General features: G+C 36.8%; 2 protein-coding genes across 2 annotated transcripts; one reads left to right on the plus strand and one right to left on the minus strand.

Annotated features, from left to right (window-relative positions):
- Positions 1–1,669: 1,669 nt before the first annotated feature.
- On the minus strand, positions 1,670–9,151 carry necap1 (NECAP endocytosis associated 1). Its single transcript, XM_082186938.1, has 8 exons — positions 8,943–9,151; positions 7,279–7,379; positions 7,047–7,151; positions 6,861–6,942; positions 6,563–6,671; positions 6,251–6,389; positions 5,762–5,855; positions 1,670–2,368 (listed from the first exon to the last, which is right to left on the minus strand). Exons 1-8 carry the CDS (start codon positions 9,035–9,037, stop codon positions 2,308–2,310), a joined length of 786 nt encoding a protein of 261 aa, XP_082043064.1. The 5' UTR covers positions 9,038–9,151; the 3' UTR covers positions 1,670–2,307.
- A 375-nt stretch (positions 9,152–9,526) lies between these two features.
- On the plus strand, positions 9,527–23,432 carry epn1b (epsin 1b). The gene is made up of 11 exons (XM_082185745.1): positions 9,527–9,647; positions 10,338–10,436; positions 11,125–11,214; positions 13,028–13,183; positions 15,986–16,114; positions 16,209–16,329; positions 17,651–17,817; positions 17,919–18,426; positions 19,160–19,276; positions 20,890–21,042; positions 21,336–23,432. Exons 3-11 carry the CDS (start codon positions 11,146–11,148, stop codon positions 21,749–21,751), a joined length of 1,836 nt encoding a protein of 611 aa, XP_082041871.1. The 5' UTR covers positions 9,527–9,647; positions 10,338–10,436; positions 11,125–11,145; the 3' UTR covers positions 21,752–23,432.
- The last annotated feature ends 1,625 nt before the right edge of the window (positions 23,433–25,057 follow it).

Here is a 25,057-nt window from a genome sequence, read left to right on the forward strand (position 1 = left end):
AGCGGACATTACTCTCAACTGGCAAGGAGTAGGTGTGCATGTATTATGAAAATACTCAGCACTGGGGTGACAGAGACGTTTGGTGGCCAAACTGAGAAGGACAGGCTGTGAGTGGTAGATCTTTCTCAACTAATCGAAGCAGCTGAGCTAGGAAAAGTCTGCAAAAAGGAAGCGTACAAGATGTTATCTGAGATAGATATAAGTGACGGAAACAGACTCTGTTATGTGCCCTAAGGTCATCAGCTGGAAAATACAGCTTAAGCGCAGCTTTATTTGTTGCTGGTCCAAGCTGGTCTTGCACATGACTAATGGCCAATCTTAGACCATCTACTGTACCATGGTCCACAACAACATTTACCATCTTAAACTGGATTTTCCAGTAGAAACTGCTAGGCACAAAGCTCACAGAAATGTGAGATAGATTAACCATCTGTAATTATAGTGATTTTATTTACTTCCAAAATTCAGTAGCTTTCACGTTTCAGTGACTATTGCTGAGTAAACAAAAAGCCATTTTGGATTAAAAATTATATAAAAGATTTAGATTCTAGGTTAACACAAAAGCTAAGAGAGTTCAACTCACCTGGACTAGCGCACAATCCCATGCTAAAAGCATTTGAAGAAATATTTACATGAAAACATAAGAAATATTTACTTTAATATACTTAATATTAAGTTTATATAATATATAGCCAAATATTTAAGAGTGACTATATGAATATGAGATACAGATAATCCCTCAACACACTTGCTCAAATCAATGAAGCATATGTTAATGCTTAAGGAGACATACTAACATAAGGAAATTATATTTGAAGTTATATTTGAATTTTATATATTTATAATATTTTGGTTAGAAGAATTGTAAATTTGTCATGGTAACAATGTTGTCTGCCTACAAAAAAATTAGTATACACTTACTGTAAGGCCATAATAGATTAAAAAGAATATCTTTCAGGATATGTATTTCATAAGTGTTGTAATACAGTGCATCCATTATTATAAATCAATATTGTATCAATATATTAACACATATAACCACTATTTTGTATATAATCTTTTGTAAGTAATATATAATTGTTAACCAGGGCTGGAAGAGAAAATTAAGGTTTTCTTTTACAGGTAGAGATTTAACATAAATTAAAAAGTTCATGCTCATTGGGGCAGCAGGTGTAAAAAAAAACAGGTTGAGAAGAAAAGTTATTAACTGAATTTTTTTGAAGAATTAAGGAGAAGAATTAGATGTGAGACCATCAGGAATCCTTTAGTCTCCAGTGCCACCATTTTCCAGAACTGCAACCTACTTGGAGTTTGCCTTGGTGTTGTGCTTGGAAAAACCATACGATCAGAATATTGACTTGCCTAATAATTATGCACACACTGTAACTGTACTATGTTATTATGGTGGAAGATTATGGACATTTTTGTAAGGACAACAAATCAGCAAAATGTTGTACATGGAGCAGAGGGCCTTGAAATCTGGTAACAGACAAAATGAGAAATGATATACATTTGAAATAGCAAATCCTAATTCAAATAACATTGGACCTCATAAACAGCAATATGCTTGTATTTGTTGCCACGCTAATCCAAATATTTGTGCAAATCCTAATATTTTTGAGAATCATATTTCACAGAAATAATAAAATAAATCACATGTGAAGCAATGTGCATTATAGTTCTTTTGTATATTTTATTTTTGTTTAACACTCAAGTTACTCAAGTAAATGACGATATGGATAAGTAATGGATATCTAGACATAATCCCTATATTTGAGGGACATCATTTTTCTACATTGTGGCCTTCAACCAATATTTATGTAGATTTATACTGTACAGATTTTATATATTCTTATGACACATAGGATGTTAAGCTCTTGACATATCCAGGCCTCATTTAAATTCTACACTTTCAATCCATCTCTGACTTTTTAAACACTCACGCATATTCACTCCTTCAAAACCAAAGACAACACATACAAGTTATGACAACAAAGTGGACACATCCAACACTTTGTGGACAAATGTAAAGATACTGAAACAGTCTTCAAAAAAACATTACCATAAAATTTCACATAGTACGCCCATCTTTTTATACAATCTTTTTCATAATTTCAGCTGGCTGATTTGTTTTATAAGACCAACAGAATTCTTAATAGCCTATTTCTCACCTCTGTGCTCTGCTTATTAGCAGCTTTACATACAGCTTGCCTCTAATGTTCCATACTAGTATCCAGTATCTTTTAATTGCAGTAGTTCTGATGAAGGAATGGGAACAATAATGGAATGAAAGATGACGAAACTTTTTCAGAACTGGACCCAGTTCCCAGAAGAGGGGTCTTGGCGTGATGCTGGAGGAGGAACAGAGCTGAAAGAAAGAAAGAAAGAAAGAAAGAAAGAAAGAAAGAAAGAAAGAAAGAAAGAAAGAAAGAAAGAAAGAAAGAAAGAAAGAAAGAAAGAAAGAAAGAAAGAAAGAAAGAAAGAAAGAAAGAAAGAAAGAAAGAAAGAAAATTATTCCAGCTTTTACACACTTTTGCACACTAACACATGTAGTGGTTTGAAAATATTTAGGGCCAGATTTACAAAACAGCAATTATTAGACTTTAATCTCATAAATGCACAGAAGAGAATGAAAAGTTATGTGGGTGATCTACTGACAATGCAATACAGACGCATCCAGCTCATTTCCATAATGACCAACATAAGCAATCTATCAAGAGCAGCGCAAATTAGCGTAGTATTGCAGTAGCACCTCAATGCAGTACACGAGATCCAGGGGGCGGAGTTGGATCCAGATATAAGGGGTGGAGATTGGTAGGTTTAGGGGTGGGTTTAGGGATTAAGGGGTGGAGATGGGTAGGTTTAGGGGTAGATTTAGGGATCAGGGGGTGGAGATGGGTAGGTTTAGGTATATGTAAGGTGGGAGGAGTTGGATCTAGATCCGACTCCTCCCCGTGGATTTCATGTTCTGCAGTGAGGACCATCTCTAGCATTGGCTGAATGTCTGATACATAAGGCACACAAATTGGGAAACACTTCTGGAGTTTAGAAGTCGTCATCTGATTGGTTGAATTCTCCAAGATTTTTGGGAGATCTTGGTTTTTTTACGGTCCGCCTAGAAACAAAGCCAAACCCCCTCATGGAAAAAGAAATCCATTGTGTTTACAACTGTGATAATAGCTGGGTTTCCATCCAAATGTGAAGCAAATCTTTTCAAAGTTTGCAAAAAACAAACTAGGTGCAAATTAGGTGCGTTTCCATCAAGTTGTTCGAGCGGATGACGGTGGTATTGGTAACCAACAGTAAATAAAACACTATCAGCGGAAACAGTAGAGACTCTATGAGCCGCCTCCTTTAAGTGAAGTGTGAGAGTCGGTTCCCGTCTGAGAGCCGTTTTCCCTTTTGTATATTAATACAAGACAGAATAATATGATTATCCTTTCGCTACACTGCTTAGCCACACGTCAAGTAGTCACCTGCGCTCTCAATTCGCAGGTGGTCAGAATTAAGGGATTTTTCCCCCGAAATTTAGCATTTCCATCACTCGTTTCTGATGCGATATTTCAAAATGCGCATAAAAACAGTGAGATGGAAACATACCTATAGAGTACAGCGCAATTGTTGCAGGAAACTTGCACAACGTTCTTGAATTAATAATTTATTAGATGCACGGAGGTCTGTTATCGTTCCAATTTTACATTTTCATGCCCCTAAACATAATGCGGTACAAAACTAACTGTGATTGGTTGCTTTACATGTCGGTCAGATGTTCTCTTGGGCGGTCCTTGGCCAATGAAAGCTGCGATGGAGTCCAGACCTTCTGCCATCAGTCTAAAGGTCTGGCTACATGAGACTAGGTGCAGGTAATCTACTAATAACACAGGCACAGTGAATAAAAAAATAAAAGTGGCTTGGAAAAGGATATGTTCGGATAACGTTTTCCTGTGGCATTCCAAATTAATGAACACGAGTGGAGAAAAATCTCTCCTTTCTCTGCGATGCCTCCTCCTACAGCAACTATCGCAACATGTCAAGCGTAAAACGGGTAAGACATGCTTTTTGGGGCGTTAAATAATAACGTAAAAACCAGTTAATTGACACAAACCTTAGTAAATCACATTGTGATATTTATTTACTCTACTCCTATATACACTCACCTAAAGGATTATTAGGAACACCATACTAATACTGTGTTTGACCCCCTTTCGCCTTCAGAACTGCCTTAATTCTACGTGGCATTGATTCAACAAGGTGCTGAAAGCATTCTTTAGAAATGTTGGCCCATATTGATAGGATAGCATCTTGCAGTTGATGGAGATTTGTGGGATGCACATCCAGGGCACGAAGCTCTTGTTCCACCACATCCCAAAGATGCTCTATTGGGTTGAGATCTGGTGACTGTGGGGGCCATTTTAGTACAGTGAACTCATTGTCATGTTCAAGAAACCATTTTGAAATGATTCGAGCTTTGTGACATGGTGCATTATCCTGCTGGAAGTAGCCATCAGAGGATGGGTACATGGTGGTCATAAAGGGATGGACATGGTCAGAAACAATGCTCAGGTAGGCCGTGGCATTTAAACGATGCCCAATTGGCACTAAGGGGCCTAAAGTGTGCCAAGAAAACATCCCCCACACCATTACACCACCACCACCAGCCTGCACAGTGGTAACAAGGCATGATGGATCCATGTTCTCATTCTGTTTACGCCAAATTCTGACTCTACCATCTGAATGTCTCAACAGAAATCAAGACTCATCAGACCAGGCAACATTTTTCCAGTCTTCAACTGTCCAATTTTGGTGAGCTCGTGCAACTTGTAGCCTCTTTTTCCTATTTGTAGTGGAGATGAGTGGTACCCGGTGGGGTCTTCTGCTGTTGTAGCCCATCCGCCTCAAGGTTGTGCGTGTTGTGGCTTCACAAATGCTTTGCCGCATACCTCGGTTGTAACGAGTGGTTATTTCAGTCAAAGTTGCTCTTCTATCAGCTTGAATCAGTCGGCCCATTCTCCTCTGACCTCTAGCATCAACAAGGCATGTTCGCCCACAGGACTGCCGCATACTGGATGTTTTTCCCTTTTCACACCATTCTTTGTAAACCCTAGAAATGGTTGTGCGTGAAAATCCCAGTAACTGAGCAGATTGTGAAATACTCAGACCGGCCCGTCTGGCACCAACAACCATGCCACGCTCAAAATTGCTTAAATCACCTTTCTTTCCCATTCTGACATTCAGTTTGGAGTTCAGGAGATTGTCTTGACCAGGACCACACCCCTAAATGCATTGAAGCAACTGCCATGTGATTGGTTGATTAGATAATTGCATTAATGAGAAATTGAACAGGTATTCCTAATAATCCTTTAGGTGAGTGTATTTTGCACCTGAAAGGGAAACTCCAAAAAATGCATATTTTGGTTAGCCTCCAAAATACATTTACATTTGGCAGACGCTCTTATCTAAAGCGACTTACACTGCATTTCAAGGTACACATTTACCTTACCTTAACAGTTCTTGCTTTCCCTGGGAATCGAACCCCTGACCTTGGTGTTGCAAACGCCAACGCTCTACTGTTTGAGCTACAGGAAAGCTGCATCCATGCCTTTTCATCTTTCATTTTTCTCTGCGTGTCTTTAGTAAATCCTGACAGTCGTTTTTTAATGCCAAAATAGAGTTTGTGCTAGCGGTGAGTAAATCTGGCCCTTAGTGATTAGTAGTAATATCTGAGTACAGGAACTTATTCAATGGTCAAGAATCATGTTACCTTGCAGAGCTGGAGAAATCTCCCCATAGGTCAGAGCTGGGGTTTGACTGAACCACTGTATTAGAGTTACTGCTGTCCAGTTCTAATAAACATCCTGAGAGTAGGGAAAGAACATGAGATCAAGAAAAAAAAAGAAGAGAAAACCGTTATCAAGATATCTGTAAAATGTATATGTGTGTGTGTCTGCATGTGCATGCATTTAGAGTGGGTGAGATATTATTAAAAATGAATTGTTAGGCTCAGAATTTATATTTTACATTTACAGAATTTATATATGGTTACAACACTAATCGAAAGCGTCTTGTCTTTGCATTCGTCCTCTAAATAACGTTTTTTTTGTAAGAAATATTATACTATTATGTGTGCGAGCTCCTCTCCTTGTTGAACTCAGAATTAATATATTACATATATACCTTATCCTTGGCATAAAAGAAAAGAGGATGCACAAATTAGTTCATATATAAGTAGTAATGAGGTCAAATGATGTACCTGTCTGTGCTCCTCCTGATGGCTGTTCTGTGTTGTGATTGGACGAAGGAGGAGGTGCTATCTTTCCCCCTGGAGGTGGAGGGAGGAGCCCAAAGCCTCCTGAGCTCTGAGGGCGGGGTTTGTCTCTCTTTTTACCTTGCTAAATACAAAGAAACATTTCTCTAATTTAACACAAACTGTATATTTACAATATGTGGACATGAAAAATCACTGTATATTGTTCTGAACATGAAGTGATGCAACACTAGAAATCCAAAATCTGACAAAAATAAATAAAAATCTCATTACAAAAGAAGTTTTCAGCCGTTTTACCCCGATATTCAGTGTGATGGTCTGTCCTTCTTTGAAGCCTAGATCCAGTTTGGGTCCTGAGTCTGCAGACTGAGAACTTTTGCTAAGTTCATCCTCCTGTTTAACCCACCTTACAGAAAGAAAAATGAAGAAAAAAAATGTTATATTTTAAAAAGAAAGTCAAAAACTGTATCTGCTAAAACTGCTTATTATGCCCAAAGGGAATTAAGTAAAAGCATAAAATGGCATCCAAGGAGTCAATGCAAATACAAAAGCATTTCCAGTCATAATGTCCACATGATTTTTAATAGAAACTCACTTGAAATGATCCTGCAAGGCGACATTGAAGTCAAAAGAATCACCTCTGTCTCCGAATCCAACGCCAATGAACGCACTCCGACCTAAAATGGATAATGCTTATCTAAACTGTAGCATAGTAGTGAAGTATAACCTATTTCCCAGTACGGTAAGATACAGGGTATGTAAAGTAAGATGATACACTCACCATTGTCATCCTGAATACGGAGAACAAAATAGCGACTAGAATCGCTGACAGTCTCCAAGGCAATGCCAGGGTATTCCGTAATCGGTGCTTGAGCAAACAGTTCACCTGAAGACAATGATGAAAGAAGGACATCTAGGAGCTTATTTGGCTGAACAAATGTCTCTGAGAGTCATCCAACCAAACATTTAATTTAGATTTTTTTTTCTTTCGCATCAGTACGCAGATTTCTAACCTGAGACTTTGTCCTCCAGTTTGATATAAGCCACCTTCCCCTTTGCTGTTATGCGCAAACGACCTGTCCAATCAGGAGTGTCCAGCTTCCAGTCAGCCGCCCTGCCATTATCACAGCAGAAATGTCATTTCAGGTCCATCAAATTGTGTATTTTTCATAATCTAGATGGGTTTTCTATGGAAACATCTTTAGGGGGAGTTTAAAGGGATAGTTAAGTTCACCCAAAAATTTAAATTGGCATAATTTACTCATCCCCATGTCATTCCAACCCTCTATTTGCATGTATCACATGCTAGAACAAACTTCATTGGTTCTCGCGCATCACCCACGCATGTTTGAGCTTCCGTGTTTACCATGTGTGATGTGCTCTATGTATGTGTTAATCATTGTTAAATTGCCAAATTCAAATCGGTTCATTATATAAAGCTATTCCATCGCTTTACAAAACTTGGATAAAATCGTTCGATTCATATGGATTTGTTTTACAATTCCTTTATGCCTTTTTTGGATCTTCTAAGATTTGGTTACCTGAAGAGGAACATAGGGCAGAAACCTCTCAGGTTTCATTATAAATATCTTAAATTGTGTTTCAAAGTTTAAGTATTATGGGTTTGGAACAACATGAAGGTGAGTAAATGATCAAATGTAAATTTTTGTAAAAAATAAATTGTTTTAATCTAACACATTATAGTAATGAGTACTGGGGAAAAAGTGATTGATTGTCACAACAATAATGTCACAAAGCAAAGTCAGTGTGAAATTAATATTCTCCCTACCTGTTTTTTAAATGCATGATATTGATCTTATTATTTCAATAATCCTTTATACTCAGATGTACATCACAATATGGAAGAAAAGATCTGTCGCTACTTCAATTTCATGAGATTTTAATGGTCCGGAAATAGGCTTCATTTTTATTCTTTTCTTTTTTTTCTGGGTCCAAACATGACAGGCTTCATGCGATTCACACAAATAGCAGCTCATTGGGTTCAAGCTTTTAGTTTGGTGGGAACAGAAGACATTTAACCCATTTCCACAGTTTATGGCAAATCAAGAAGTATTATTGCAATTTCCAGAGCTATTACAACAAGACTATAGGCTCCTACTGAGGGAATACAACTGGTATTTTAGAGGAGGAATGTGTGTCACTGAAGCATCACATTCTCTGTGGGCAAGAGCTATTAGGACTAATTATACTATAAACTGGACCACATATACGCAGAAAACACACCTCACATCAACACAATACTATATTATTACAACCATAATGATAATAAAAATAATAATACAAATGACAGATGCTCCATCTACTTCAATGGCATGAAAATGTCATGTAAATAATTATTAATTGTAATGACATTTTCAGTTGTTTACTCTTGACCAATTCCTATTAAGATGCATGAGCTAGTCGTCAAACAGACCAAGCATCTGACATCACAAGATGTTTTCCCTTTATCAGCAGAACTGTATGGTCAATGTCTCTGCGACATACCAGTCCACAGAATAACAATTAAATGCGATACATGTTTTGTTTATTATAAAATCTTGTTCGAAATAGACGTATGGTGCTGATACAAACGAGATAAAAACGTATTGCGTATTACAACATTATTTACATTACAAACACCTGCCATGGGCACAGGCCCGCACATCCTTTAATTCACCTGTATCCGCGATTCGACGCCCTCGGCGGTATGCGGTAAACACTGACATCTGGTTTTACGCACAGAATTGACTCGTATTCCCCCTCGGACGCCATCTTGAACTGATTTCAATGAATGCGAGTAATATTTCTGTCTTCATCCAATTTGTTATTGCGGGCCAGCCGCTTCTACAGGCATCGGAGCGTCAGTGACGTCAACGATGCCTCAGGCACGAGCTTGAGAATGACGCATCACGCTTCCTCAGATCTGAGAATGAAAGGATCGACTCATTGATATGGAAACCGGGCTCAGTGCAACCGCAAACATGGTGTTGGGATTAGCGGATTTTTCATCGCATGTTCGCATCCCTTTGGTATTCCAAACCAAGTGGCACATTTAACAAACCCTTTACATTCATTATTCATATATTATTTTGTTTATTGTCTTTTTTTTTTTAATCAAAGGGCTTTCATGCAGCAACAACAACAACACAAATCCTGTGTTTGTTTACCCTTGCGGTTTCAATGTAAACCACATAGCCACGCCCACTCATCAATAATCACTGACCAGCGTGCGTTCACGCAATGCAAACCGCCACTCCCACGTCATGAATATTCAGTAGGGAGGCTACGTTCGCTTTTTGACAGGTAGCCGTAAACGGAAGCGGAAATTTCCGCTTTTGGAAAAGCCTCTCATCATCACCTCTCCTGCCCATTCTCCCAAAAGGTTGGTATATTACAATATAAATATATATTTATTGTATTCATCAATCAATCCGAAATTTTGTTGAGCTGACGTAAGAAGCGATTCTATATGTAAATCTTTAGCTAAGACGCAGTGTATGATCATGCATTATTATCCTCCTGTTTTTAAGGCGATGGCTCTCCATTCCAAACCAATATCATATTTTACAGGCGTCAGATTACAGTCAGGGCACGATCAAACATGATGCGACAGTCTCGCAGTTTATTGTACATAACAGCGATCTAGTTCATGTCATGTCTGTCATAGTGATTGTCATCAAACGATGCTTTCATGCACACATTACCTTTGAGGTGTTTGGTGTCTGCAGCCAGCATTGGTAGGATGTCTATCTATCCTACTGATAAATAAATCAGCGATCATTTGGATCACATAGCATTTGGGAAATTTTCTCAGTACAGATTGGATTTGCTGTTGAAAATAGCATAAAATCAGGCATTATATTGATAGCAGGATAATGCTGTTTGAAAGGATATTGGTTGTTGATGTTAACTCTTATAAATAAATAGAATATATACTATATTTTATATACCAGAGAATAGCATATAAATAAAATAATCTTAATTTTTCTACTAACTTTGACAGAATGTTAATTTTTGGTCATGTTAATGTTAACCATAGTTACAGAGTCTATCCTCATATTATGCTGTATAGGTCCATAAAGTCTCCATAGGGAAAGGCTCATGGACTGAAGTGCCTGTCAGCGATTGAGGAATTCAGTCAACAGCCATTTTTACATCCTTTACTTAGCAGGTAAGTGGAGCAAAATAATTAAATGATGTATATCCTTTTAATTTTATTTTCATGTGTGATATTGTTAATAAACTGTTCATAATAGTAGATGTATATCATATCCTCTGATTAGGGTTAATTTAATTAATACAGTAACTAAAACTAAAACCATACAAAATTGTGAACTTTGAAATAAAATAAAATAAAAAGCTAATAAATCATATTTTTTATTTAAGAAAATAGAAAAACTTAAACATATTTTATTTTATCTAATTGCCAAGGCAGCATTTCTCATTTTCATTTAGTTTAAATTTAGTTAATAACTAAAAAAAATATATAAAATATATATAAAAAGAAAAAAAAATTTTTTTACTAAAATTGAAAATGAAAACAGAAAATATTAAAATAAAAAACAATTCAAAATATAAATAAAAACTGTAATATTATCTCAATAATACTAAAATAACACTGGCTCTGATATATAACTTCTATTATAAATAGACTAATAACACTACTAATAGTGCCTGATGCTGTATTATGAAGGCTCTGTTTCCTAATTATCAAAGTTATCAAACAATGATTATGATATATAAGAAGCCGTTTTTGATCCATGTGCTGTATTTGCAATGATTAACAATGATGAACCTACTTGCATTTTTGTTGAACAATGTGTATTTAAAAAAAAAAAAAATCTTAAATCCTTTAAAAGGTCTAGGACAAAACAGCCATCATGACTCACTCAATGCTGCGACGCCAACTGAAGAACCTTGTTCAGAACTTCTCTGAGGCAGAGGTCAAGGTGAGTTTTTCCTCTTACTCTTTTGTCAACCCCATTCAAGTCTTCAATGTGAGACTTTTGTCTGTATCATCTATAAGTCAACCTTTATTTATATAGCGCTTTATAAGATAAGATTGTTTCAAAGTAGCTTTATGGTGGTAACAGGAAAATAATGATTCAATGATGCAAACAGAGTTCATTTCGGCTGTACAGCAGCTCTTAAAGAAAATAGTGTCATTGTTCAGCTGATGTCAGTTCAGTGTTGATTCAGTTCTGTTGTAAAGATAATCAATTATTAAATTAGTTCATTTCATCTTTAAAGCAGTTCTGCAGAAAACAGTGACGTCTTCATCCAGCTCAGTTCAGGTTTCATCCGATAGTGTCAGTGAAATCAAATCAATAATATTGTTGAATATTGAGTGTCCCCAACTATGCAAGCCAGAGACGACAGTGGCAAGGAAACCAAACTCCATCAGGTGACAGAATGGAGAAAAAAATCCTTGGGAAAACCAGGCTCAGTCTGGGGCCAAGTTCTCCTCTGGCCAACGAACGAACACAATCATGATTCATGCTGAAATCAGATTGCGGATCAATAGCATTCAAATATTCACCCAGTTCCTTTTGCTTGAAGATTGGATTCATCTCGTCCCGTGGAGCTGAAGCTGGCCGTAGGGTCTGTGCGGAGGACCTGTCTGGTTCTTGTGGTCTCTGCTGACGATCTGTGCCGATGGCTGTCATGTCGACCATGCCTTCACAGGGGATTGTCTAGTTGACAGGATCTTTGCTGATGTTCAGGGCTGCATTGTGGTTGTGTCTTGGTGTAGGTCCACCATCTGATCTGGATATGGACCGGATTCGGCTGACTACGGTAACCTCGGAATAAACAGAGAGACTAATATTAGCGTAGATGCAATTCTTGTTACGATGTAACAAGTACATCGGGTGTTATAGGAAGTGTTCCCGGTTCCGGTTGACCTCATTTATGCAACCTAACAATCCACGTAATAATGTTTTGCGTGTATGCCAGGTTAAAGAGATGTTTTTAGTCTATATTTAAACTGACAGAGTATGTCTGCTTCCCGAACAAGGTTAGGAAGACTGTTCCAGAGTTTAGGTGCTAAACAGAAAAAGGATGTACCGCCTGTAGTTTATTTTGATATTTTTTGTATATTATCAACTGGTCAGAATTTTTTGATCGCAATAGACGTGAAGGACTATAATGTGTTAAGAGCTCGTTCAAGTACTGAGGAGCTAAACCATTTAGTGCTTTGTAAGTAATTAGGAAGATTTTAAAATGTATGCAATGTTCAATAGGGAGCCAATGCAATGTTGACAGATCCAGGCTAATATGGTCATACTTCCTGGTTCTAGTGAGAACTCTAGCTGTTGGGTTTTGGACCAGCTGTAGTTTGTTTATTAAGCGTGCAGGGCAACCACCCAGTAGAGCATTACAATAATCTAGCCTTGAGGTCATGAACGCATGAACTATCTTTTCTGCATGTGTCTTAATTTAGATATTTTTAAGATGGAAAAATGCAGTTTTACAGATGCTAGAAATGTGGCTTTCAAATGAAAGACACCTACAGTATAACTTAATTTGAAGGTCATTGCATTGTGGGATACAATTTTTATACTATACATATTTCTATACTGAAATATTTTATTCTTAGATATCTGCCATCCATATTTTCAATTCATATTCTATTATAAATAGTAGAAAGCTATTCTGAATGTATCTTTTGTACCCAGTGCAGATTAATTTACTTTGTTGAGACCAGAAACTCTGAGTTATTGGTTAGTGTTTTATGTTTTATACGTTGGATATGTTTTATAGGTTCGGGAAGCGACCTCTAATGACCCCTGGGGGCCATCGAGCTCCCAGATGGCCGACATCTCGGACCTGACCTACAATGTGGTGGCCTGTAACGAGATTTTGGCCATGCTCTGGAAACGCCTCAATGATGACAAGAATTGGAGGCACGTGTACAAGGTGAGTGAAGGAGAGAACTGAAGAGAACAGTCACCGGGTTTAAGGAACCGGATTCTGAGCTTGCTTGCCTGCTCAGACTGATTGAATATTTATAGCAAGTGATCGTTTTTGTGACTCTATTGGGCACCCGATCATGTTACCCGATTGGTGGCTGGGGTTTTTTCTGTCAGCAGGACCATTGATGCTGCCGCTGCAGTGTTTGATTATGTGCAGGCAGGATTTTCCATTCAGTTTCACTGCCATGATGATTCTTCCTCTGATGTTTACTTACAGCTTTTGTTTTGTTATTGAGAGAGTGAGAGACAAAGAGAGATTGAGTGTTAAGCATCATGTAGAATTACATTGGGGCCCAAAACACCCATAACACCCTTTATTTTTTATTTATGTATTGTATAAGTAATAATAATAGAACACAATTTTTTTTTAAAGAAAGTTTAAGTTTCAAGTTTATTTATAAAACACATATAAAAACAACAAATCTTGAGTGCTGTACAATCAAGAAGAAATACAGTAAAAAAACGAAATAAAAAAAATAGGCAAAGTGTTTAAAAATAAATAAAACATTGTAAAACATGCAAATAAAACCCCTTGCAAATAAAAACATCTCAAACCATGTCATAGAGTAAGGAGAAACATGTGTCTTCAACCTAGATTTAAATATTGCCAGTATGGAAGAAGATCTAACAAAAAACAAATGTGCATTCCACAACCTGGGGGCCACAACTACAAACGCCTGATCACCCTTGGATCTCAAGCAGGATGAGGAACAGAATATTTGTATGAAGAGACCTAGGTACAGAATAAAGTTTAAGAAGATCAGCAATGAATTGTGGGGCTAGACCATGCAAGGCATTAATAGCATACACCAGAACCTTAAATTTGATCTCTATAGCTAACTGGTAACCAATGTAGGGAAGGGAAAACAGGGGTGATATGCTCTATATTCCTTGTATGCTTAATTGCAGACATGAAAAAGTAGACTGAGACAAACCCACATATAAGCATTGCAGTAATCCAACTGGGATGTGATATGTGCATGAATTACTATTTCCAAGTCCTGACAGACGAACTGTTTTAATTTGGCAATGGACCTGAGATGTAAAAAGCTTCTTTTAATAACAGCATTTATCTACTTATCAAATAAAAAGTCAGAATCTTAGATGACACCCAAGTTTTTAACTCTATCATGCAAGGTTAAACAAACAGAGTACCTAACTGATTTTCAAGGTCAGTGATACACAACAAAGAACCAAAACCAATGGCCTCAGTTTTATTCTCATTAAGCTTGAGGAAATTGTCAGACATTCATAATTTAACTTCCTCAAAACAAGAGATGAGATTACTGATGGAACAACAATCATTTGACCTGACAGGAAGGTGAAGTTGTGTATCATCAGCATAAAAATTATAAGCTACTCTGTACTTTTGAAAGCTAGAGCCTAGAGGAAGCATAGAGAAAACAAAAAAGCAGAGGACCCAAAATAGAGCCTTGTGGGATGCCACATGTAATCGGTGTTGGCGATGAGGAGTGATTATCAATATTAAAAGAAAAAGTTATTTCATTAAGATACGGGGAAAACCCATCTGAGTTTCAAATTCTTACAAAAAAAATTATATTCCAGATAAATGATGTTCTTTTAAACTTCAGATGAATCAGATAATCCGGGAAATAAATGTATCACAGTTTCCACAAAAATATTTAACAGTTTTCAACACTAATAATAATAAGACATTATTCTTAAACAGCAAATCAGCATATTAGAATGATTTCTGAAGGATCATGTGACACTGAAGATTGGAGTAATGGCTAAAATTCAGCTTTGACGTCATAGGAATAATTAAAATTTTAAAATATATACAAATAAAAAAGTTATTTTATAATGTAATTTCACAGTATATTTTACTGTATTTTTGATCAAATAAATGATTGGTGGCTTGGTGAGCTTAAAGGGATACTCATTTTACAACTCCCCCAGAGTTAAACAGTTGAGTTTTAACATTTTCGAATCCATTCAGCCGATCTCCGGGTCTGGCGGTACCACTTTTAGCATAGCTTAGCATAGATCATTGAATCGGACAGGACCATTAGCATCTCTCTCAAAAAAATGACCAAAGAGTTTCGATATTTTTTCTATTTAAGACTTGACTCTTCTGTAGTTACATCGTGTACTAAGACTGACGGAAAATGAAAAGTTGCGATTTTCTAGGCTGATATGGCTAGGAACTATACTCTCATTCCTGCGTAATAATCAAGAAACTTTGCTGCCGTACCATTAGTCTAGCAGGCGTAATGATATGATGCAGCGCCTAAAAAATAGGTCTAATAGGTTAGACATTGGAAGTTACCAGCTGGGGACTATTTTCAGGCGCTGCGTCATATCATTACGCCTGCTGGACTCATGGTACGGCAGCAAAGTTTCTTGATTATTACGCAGGAATGAGAGTAACTACAGAAGAGTCAGGTTTTAAATAGGAAAAATATCTAAACTCTTTCGTCATTTTTTTGAGAGAGATGCTAATGGTCCTGTCCAATTCAATGATCTATGCTAAGCTATGCTAAAGTGGTACCGCCAGACCCAGAGATCGGCTGAATGGATTCGAAAACGGTAAGACTCAACTGTTTAACTCTGGGGGAGTTGTAAAATGAGCCTATTTCTAAAAAAAAGTGGAGTATCCCTTTAAGAGACTTCTCTCTAAAACATTAAAAACTTATGGACCACAAATGTACAAGGAAAACTTGTATTCAAAACATTGTCAAAACATCTAACAGATCATGTTTTTCTCTTTTTTTTTCTTCAACAGTCTTTAACCCTTCTTGAATATCTATTGAAAACGGGCTCTGACCGCATCCCTCAGCAGTGTGTGGAGAACATTCACATTATCAAAATCCTAGTAGAATTCCGCTTCACAGACAAGGATGGAAAGGACCAGGTATTGCAAAATATTCGATTCTTCTACACTCATCACATTAATAATAGAGGATAAAGGTCTAAAAGCTTATGGATAATGGATTTGCTCTTTGTAGGGGGTGAATGTGAGAGAAAAGGCTAAGATAGTGATGGTGCTGATTGAGGATGAGGAAAAGAGGAAAGAGGAGAGAGATTCTGCTATGAAGACAAAAGACAAGCTGACAAAGGCTCCCAGTGGTAAGACTCATGAACCCATAAGCACTTGTCTTGCATAAAGGAGCTTCACATCATATTAAATTAGCAGAATTCAAAGCTGACTTTTCAGCATCATTACTCCAGTCGTCAGTGTCACATGATTCTTTAGAAATTATTCTTATATGCTGATTTGGTACTCAAGAAACATTTCTTATTATTATCAATGTTAAACATTCATGCTGCTTAATATTTCTGTGTAAGCTAGGATAAATGTTTTCAAGATTATTTGATTAATAGAAAGTTGTTGTTTTTCTATAGAAAGTTTTTGTAACATATTGGGCCCTATCTTGCACCCAGTGCAATTGACTTTGTACACCGACGCATGTATCATTCCTATTTTGCACCCGCGCACAGCGGACTTCTCCCTCCACAGACGCACGCCGGTAAACTTGGGAATGAACTTGCGCTCCCGGGGGCGGTTCAGCGAAAAGAGGAGGCGTGTTTCAGCGCAAACGTTCCCTGATGCTATTTTGCAGGTTTAGAAAACAATTCCGCCACTGACCAGGAAAAACCTAGTCTAAAGTCAGTGGCGCGTTGCGCATGTTATTCATGCTATTTTAAGGGCGCATGCTTGGCCATAATCAATGTAGTGTGTGTGCACATCGTGCATACACTTTGATTCTCTCATCTACACAGAAGCAGCAGTTTTCATTTTTGCAAATCATACATTATTACAAGGAAAAATATTAACACACGAGGGAACATCTTCTTGTGTCCATGAAGATGTGAAAAATAGGCATAAATCTAGCTTACACATTTACCCAAATTATTATATGCCTGTTTAACCAAAGCTAATTTGGGTGGGTTTCTCCCATCCCCAATGTCACTTCTCTGTCTTTTACGGCCCTGACGAGAACGTCGGCGCGCGCCTGGCAAATCCGCCGTTATAGCAATCCGCCATGGAACAAGCGCGCCTGCTCTTAAAGGGAATGTGAGATGTCGCTCTGATTGGTTTATTTCACGTTACGCCCAAACCACAACTATGAATAATGAAGCTACTTCAGACCAACCCATTTTACATTTGCGTCGGGCTCAAGAGTCATTTATCCCGCCGGTATAATAGCATCAGCGCCCAAGACCCGCCCACAAAGTTACTTGCGTTTCGCGCTTGATACTTGCGTTTCAGATCGTTAAAATAGGGCCCATTAAATGTCTTGACTGTGACTTTTTATGAATTTAATGCATCATTGCTGAATAAAATTATTAATTTCCTCCACCTCTAACTTTTGAATAGTACTGTCTTCTTGGTCTTTTTTTATTTCTTTTTTCATTTATATCTGTTTAACTCTCTTTTTTATGTCAGCATCCTCCGCTACAGGACCAGAAAAAGAAAAGCCAGAGATCCCCCCGTATACAGGGCTGCCCTCCCTGGACAACATCCCATCGGTGGCTGACCTGACCGCTGCCATGGCCAAGAAGAAGGAGGAGCAGAAACGTCTGGAGGCCGAGAGGAAAGAGGCAGAGAGACGGGTAAGACAGAGAAACTTTATTACATTAAAATTGAGTGATATCACAGTATCTCACTATTATCAGACTGTCTAAACTGACATGATGGAAATTTGTGGATTCAGGCAAAGGAAGGTGACACAGAGCCAGATCTTTGGGAAAAAGCAGCAACAGCAGCACCTACGTCCAGCTCGGACCCCTGGGGAGCCCCATCCGACGCATCCAACGAATCCGCCCCTGGTACCAACGACCCGTGGGGGACATCATCTGATGAGGCAAAGGAATCCAGTTCAGCTTCTAATCCTTGGGGTGAATCTGCTGATGGGAAAAACGGATCCGCACCCACATCCAATGATCCATGGGGAAGATCTGCCAGTGCCGAGAATGGTTCTCCACCTGCTGCCAGCGACCCATGGGGTGACTCTGCTGGAATTTTAGAGGATAATTCAACAAATGATCCATGGGGGGCTGAAACGGCGAAAGACTCAGCAACGTCAGATCCATGGGGAGCACCGGCGGATAGTGTTCAGGATTCAGCACCTGCAAACTCTGACCCGTGGGGGGCATCACCAGTCATGTCTGATCCATTTGGTGATGGTTCAAAAGCAGACAATGACCCTTGGGGCACAGCAGGTAAGAAAGTGACTGGATTGAAGAACAGGTACATCACAAATAATGAGCTTTTTACTGTCCCACTGACAATTGCTTCAAAAAAAACAGTTCAAAAGTTTGGGTTCAATAACTTTTTTTTCTTTTAAAAGTAATTAACACCTTTATTTAGCAACGATGCATTAAATTGATCTAAAGTGACAGAAAAGATTTTAATTTCAAATCAATGATGTTCTTTTGAACTTCCTGTTCATCAGATAATCCTGAAAAAAAAGTTGCATGGTTTCCAGAAAAACATTAAAACATTGATAATAAGAAGAAATGTTTATTATAATCACCAAAGTACCAAATCAGCATATTAGAATGATTTCTTAAGGATAATGTGGCACTGAATTCAGTTTTATCATCAAAGGAATAAACAATAAAACAGAAAACAGTTATGCTGTATAATATTACTATACTATGAATTACTGTTTTACTGTATTTTTGATCAAATATTAATGCTGCTTTGGTGAGCATAAGAGATTTAGTTCAAAAACATTATAGAATCTTACCAACCTCAAACTTTTGAACAGCAGTGTAAATGTAGATTACAGTTTAAACAAAACACTATTAAGTTAATAGTGATGGTGTTATTGCATGTCAGATGTTCACATGCTCCGTTTGATTGTTTAAACTAACAAAATAAATGTACTTTCAGAAGAATATCAATACAAGCTCACTTTTCCTAGCTAATCATTGTATTTCTTACTCTCAGCATCTTCACCCCCCGCTGCGAGTGACCCCTGGGGTGCCCCATCAGCTGCTATGACAACTGGTGACCCTTTCGGTGATGGTGGTGGATCAGATCCATGGGGAGGTTCCTCTGAGAACGGTACTAATGCTTTCTTTCTCCATTTGTTTCTGCAGTCTCAAATCTTATTTTTCATGGTCAATTTAGTCTTAAAGGAATTGTTCACTTACAAATTAAAATTCGGTCATCATTTACACACCCTCAAGTTGTTTCAAACCTGTATGAATTTCTTTTTTCTGCTGAACACGAAATAACATATTTTGAAGAATGTCGGTAACCAAACAGTTGATGGACCCCATTGACTTCTATAGTATTTTGTTTCCTACTATGGAAGTCAATGGGATCCCTCAACTGTCTGGTTATTGACATTCTTCAAAATATCATTCTTTATGTTCAGCAGAAGAAAGAAACTCATACAGGTTTGAAACAACTTGAGGGTGTGTAAATGATGACAGGATTTAAATGTTTAAGTGAACTATTCCTTTAACCTTAGACTCACTCATTAGTCACAAACTGGCTGATGCATATTGCACACAAAAATGGCAAGAGCTTTCTAAAAATGGCAAGCTCCCATCTAATCTAATTGCTGAGACTGCCATTTGCATGTTATTGCATCCATTGAAGAGTTTGTTTGAAACATTTTGTTGCAAATAAACTAGATATTTCTATGTTTCATATTTCTCTCTTATAGTTAGAGTTATTTCTGATTTTAGATTTCACATCACTAAATATCTAGCACTAAAAATAAAGAGCAAACAGTTGTTGTTGTGATTAACTTTCATCTTATTTTGGTCTTTTTATCACCTTTTATCAGTTTTAATTTATTTGTATTGGTTTTATTTCATTATTTTTAATAAATGTTATACTAATAAAATAAATAAAATATACACTACAGTTCAAAGGTTTGGTGTCGATAAGATTTTTTAATGTTTTTTGAAAGAAGTCTCATGCTCTCTAAGGCTGCATTTATTTAATAAAATTTTATAATTGTATAATTTTTATAATATTGTGAAAGATTATTACAATTTAAAAGAACTTATATTTTAAAATATAATTTGATGGCAAAGCTGGATTTTCAGCATCATTACTCCAGTCTTTAGTGTCACGTGATCCTTAAGAATTCATTTTAAAATGCTGATTTGCTGCTCAAGAAACATTTCTTAATATTAATGTTGTAAACAGTTGTGCTGCTTATAGTGTTTCCTTGAAAACCAAGATACAGTAGAACAGCATTTATATAAAAACAAATCTGTTTAACATAAAAGTTTTTTTACTGTCACTTTTGATCAATTTAATGATTATACAGTACAGTCATGAAACTCTAGAGGACGCGGGCTGATCTGCATGCAATCTTCAAGCAATCACATAATTAACACATGGCACAATCTGATGGCCTCTGCTGATCCTGCAGCCAATCAGATCGCTTGCTCAACATTTAAATAGTCTGGCTCATTGTTTGCTGTAAACTGGGTCTTGCAGCACACTATCAGAGTTCCTCCGAAGTTGTCATGATTGAAATGCGTTTTTGCTGAATAAAAATAGTATTTAACAAAATCTTACTGACACAAACTTTTGAAAAGTAGTGAATAAAATAAGAAATATTTTTTCAAAGGGTAAGAAACATTTGAGTGCTTTTCCCTTGTTTCAATAGCACAAGAGAGGTTATTTTGTCTGAATTATTTTTCTATCAATAGGTGACACTTCTGCAAAACCTGCTGAGGAGACTAAAAAGCCAGCGTCCTTCCTCGGAGAAGGTGCTTCATTGGTGGACTTGGACTCTCTTATGTCAGTCAAGCCCAAACCGAAACAGCCCCCTCTCAGCTCCATCCCCACTCAAAAAGCCCCGGGTAAGGAGGGCTGAGAGAGAGAGAGAGAGACACTGACAATAAGAGCGACTGAGAATAAAAGAGAGAAGCACTGTATAGTTATCTGTTTATTTTTGAGTGTTTGTGATGCAATGTTTTACATGCCTAGAGTTCATATAGTCAGAACATAACCTGTGCGTAGTTGATGTTGATCCCATCTCAACCTTCTTTATCCCTGCTTCTATATGCTATCCATTTCCCTACTCCCTCCCTCCCTCGCTCCCTCCCCATCATCCCTTTTTGGTTTGCACACTTTCAACTTTCATCCTTCCCAGGTGTTTTGCCAGCCACAGGTATTACCAGGCCATTGGGCGGCAGCATATCAAATGCAGGCGGTTCTGTTGCACAGCCATCAATTCCAAATTATTTTGGTTTTAATGCCATGACGCCCTGTTCCAGTGGCCTCTCCCCCTTAAACTCAGCCTTTGGGGTGCCTGCCGCCCATATGGCATCTCCAACCCAGAATGCAAGCTTTTCAGCTTTGACGATGCCCAACATGGGCTTTCCCATGGTTAACCCTCACACAGCGACTAGAATGGTACAACCCAGCACTGCTGGCCCTCTTATTGGTGAGTTTTCTTCTATGTCTCTCACAGGAACCGTTACCCCACAAGCTCCAGTTCTTCATCGACCTCCATTGGTTTGGGGCACTGGAACTGGGGCGGTTGGGAAAGGAAATAACATTTTTTGAGGTCTCCATCCAGCATCCATTCATCCCTAGCCTTCTCCTTGCCCCACCACCTTCATCGATCCTAGTTGATTATGTGTGTGTATAAGTGTGTGCAAATATTTAAATATTAATGAGCAACAATATACCGTAAGTTTTCTGTTTTGGGAAAAAAAAGCATGCATACCCCTGCCTTTCTAACATGATGGACTGACAGATTGAAGCAGGTGTTTTGTTTATTCACTTGTTGGAGTTTTTCAGTATGTTTTAGAAGATAACATTCTTAAAGGTTTAAGGAAAACTGGCTTATCTACTGGAATATCTGACCTGCCACTGGGCAGATTTTGGATACACTACCATGCAAAAGTTTGGGGCCAGTAAGATATTTTTAAGGACATTTTTTGATTAAATTCATCAGTAAACAAATTTATAATGTTACAAAAGATTTTAATTCAAATAAATGCTGTTCTTTGGAACTTTCTATTCATCCAAAAAATCCTTAAATGTACCATGGTTTCCACACAAAAAAAGATCAGCATATTAGAATGATTTCTGAAGGATCATGTGACACTGAAGACTGGAGCAATGATGCTGAAAATTCAGCTTTGCCATCACGGGAATAAATTACATTTTCAAATATATTAGAATAGAAACCTTTAATTTTCAATTGTAATAATATTTCACATGATTGTTTTTACTGTATGTTTCAGTTTCAGCCTTGGTGAGCCTAAGAGGCTTTCAAAAACATAAAAAAATCTTAGTGACCCCAAACAGATCTTTGAACAGGAGTGTGCATTTGTCTGATAACATAGCTGGATAAACATCTAACTTGCTGTGAGGAGAAAAATTTTGGATATTTATTCCCAAACATACCTGAATAACCAAGGAAGCCAGCAAGTTGGAGACCTAGATGTGCTTTGACATTGAAACCATCATTGAATATATTTATCTTTTATTGCTATTTTAAGCAGCATTCTGTATAACACAGGATTTTGCATATTGAAATATCCAGATGTGGCTTGTAGTGATTATTATGATAAGAAACATTCCAGTCATCAACATTTTTATGCTTTAGTTGGCTACGTCAGGTATGGGGTGTATTACACTTTGAGGGTCCTAAAACTTGAACACCTAAATTTTCCTTTCTTTTTTTTTTTTTTTTTTTTTTTTTGTGGATTATGTCATGTGGTTTGAAATTGATCTGTTTTTTAGTCAAAACAGATCTGCTGAAGGCAACATTGTAAGTGGCGATCATGCACAATGTTTGTTGGGAATTGTTGCTTATTTAAGCAAGTTAACAATATGAGAGATTAGATGAAGAGAAAGATATAAAACTTTTGAATATTGATATAAAAAAGTTCTTTCTCTTTTTATTAAGATGCGTCTTCATCACAGTTTGCTTTCTGTTGCAAAATTGATGTTTATTTTTATTTATTTATTTATTTATAATTCAGACTTTTTCTTTTGATCATTTATCTAAAGGAAGAGTGTGTTGCAAGATCAAAATCATTATAATTCAATGAAATTCAAAAATGTATGAAAAAAACCATACTTTTCCATATTGGCTATAATTATAGGTTCAGTTACGGTTTTATTTTGTATTACAAATATATATATTTATTTATTTAACCAGCTATGGTAAACCTGTGGTGTTACCTGTGAAAGTGCACAATTTAAGAATAAAGTGACAGATCATTGAAAAGCATATCCTTCATTCTAGTGACTTTATTATTTGCGTTAAGGAATGTTTCAGGTTCGATACATTGACATTTAAATTGGCTGACTTTTTATCAAATGGGCAAAAATAAAGAACGAGTTCATTCTTGATTGACTACAAGGCTTCAAAATCAGGAAAGGAGCTAACAAAACAGATTAAGTTAAATAGCTTGAAATTAACTTACTGTAAGCCTTATTGGCAGCATACTATTAATTACCACAGAAAATTATTTTGAAAACCTTTTTCAGTCATGGTATTGCACTATTGTCTTTTGACCACCAGGGGGAACATGATTCTAGTGGGATCTCCAAGACTCACCATCTCAGTATTCATAGAGAAAAGGGTTTCCAAAAAACAAAAACAATTTCATAATATGTTTTTATATATATATACAGTTTTTAGCAAAATAATTGCAGGCCCACTGCCATTTGGTACTGAACCTACCATATTCTTAACCTTAAGGCTACTGCATTCCTTAACTGATGAAAGAAGAGAAATAAAGAATTGTCCGACACCACTGTAGTTACATGGCTTGGTTTTAGATGCAGTCCATGAAGATACAATGCGGTCTGAAAAGCTCTTAAGATCATATAATAAACAAAATACATGTGCTTGGGAGGACTTGACACTGTGAACATCTAAAGAGAATCCTTTAATTCAACAGTCTTACATGGAGGAGATGAATGTAACCTGGTTGTGGGCGAAGAGAGAGATTTAAATGGAACTATAGAAAGAGGCAGAATCGAAGGAACAGATGGACTTGGGCGGATTAAATGAAATCTGGGTGGGTTTGTCATGAACATTCACTCGGTTGAGAATGAATAAAAGAAAAGAGACAGTGAGATAATAAAAGTGAAACTGCAGAGACAGACGCACATTGGCTGAGGTGGGTTGTATTTCTTTTTTTCTGCACTTGTGATCAACATTTGTGTGTAAAAAATGTAAAAAAAAAAAAAAAATCAATTAAATTTCTTTCAGAAATGATTTTTGCCTTTATTTTTTTAAGAATGTTAAAAGAAAAAGATTTATTTAATTGCCTTTTTTAAAAAAAAAAATGTGCATGGAATATTATATTACAAGTTGCACTGCATATATCCTTCAAGTATATCGTGATTGTGTTGATGTAATTGTATTCATTCCTCGTGTGATCATAAGTATTTAAATATATATCTGTGTTGAAAGTTTGTATAAACTTTGTATAAATATATATATATATATATATATATATATATACTGTAAAAAAATGTATATGATTAATTAAGTTGACAACATAAGCTTTTATGTTGCCTTTAACTCATCAAAATAATTTAAGCAATTTTCAACAAGTTATACAAGATTCAACAAAAAAAAATTGTAGTTTCATGTAATTTAAGTTAAAATGACCTAAACATCCAATTTGATTGTACTTACAAATTTAAGGCAGCAACTTTTTTTTCTTTTTTTTTTTTTTACAGTGTGTTACGATAAACGGTAAAATAATGTGAATAATCAATTGATATTTAATATTTTCACATGAAAAGATCTATATATTTACACAGATCTACATATTTCAGAATACTGAAGACGGCATAATACATAATGCTTAATCTCTCTGGTCTGTGGATGTAGGTGTA

The sequence above is a fragment of the Leuciscus leuciscus genome, assembly GCF_965113295.1.
Source record: "Leuciscus leuciscus genome assembly, chromosome: 12".
In the NCBI taxonomy this organism is placed as follows: Eukaryota; Metazoa; Chordata; class Actinopteri; order Cypriniformes; family Leuciscidae; genus Leuciscus; species Leuciscus leuciscus.

Excerpts from the sequence above, each read along its gene's own strand:
- necap1 (XM_082186938.1), bottom strand. The coding sequence starts at position 9,037 with ATGGCGTCCGAGGGGGAATACGAGTCAATTCTGTGCGTAAAACCAGAT. Across the intron at positions 6,390-6,562 it reads CCATCACACTGAATATCGGG|CAAGGTAAAAAGAGAGACAA; the intron begins GTAAAACGGCTG and ends CTTTGTATTTAG. Across the intron at positions 5,856-6,250 it reads ATCAGGAGGAGCACAGACAG|GATGTTTATTAGAACTGGAC; the intron begins GTACATCATTTG and ends CCCTACTCTCAG.
- epn1b (XM_082185745.1), top strand. The coding sequence starts at position 11,146 with ATGACTCACTCAATGCTGCGACGCCAACTGAAGAACCTTGTTCAGAAC. Across the intron at positions 16,115-16,208 it reads ACAAGGATGGAAAGGACCAG|GGGGTGAATGTGAGAGAAAA; the intron begins GTATTGCAAAAT and ends TGCTCTTTGTAG. Across the intron at positions 21,043-21,335 it reads CCCCACTCAAAAAGCCCCGG|GTGTTTTGCCAGCCACAGGT; the intron begins GTAAGGAGGGCT and ends CATCCTTCCCAG.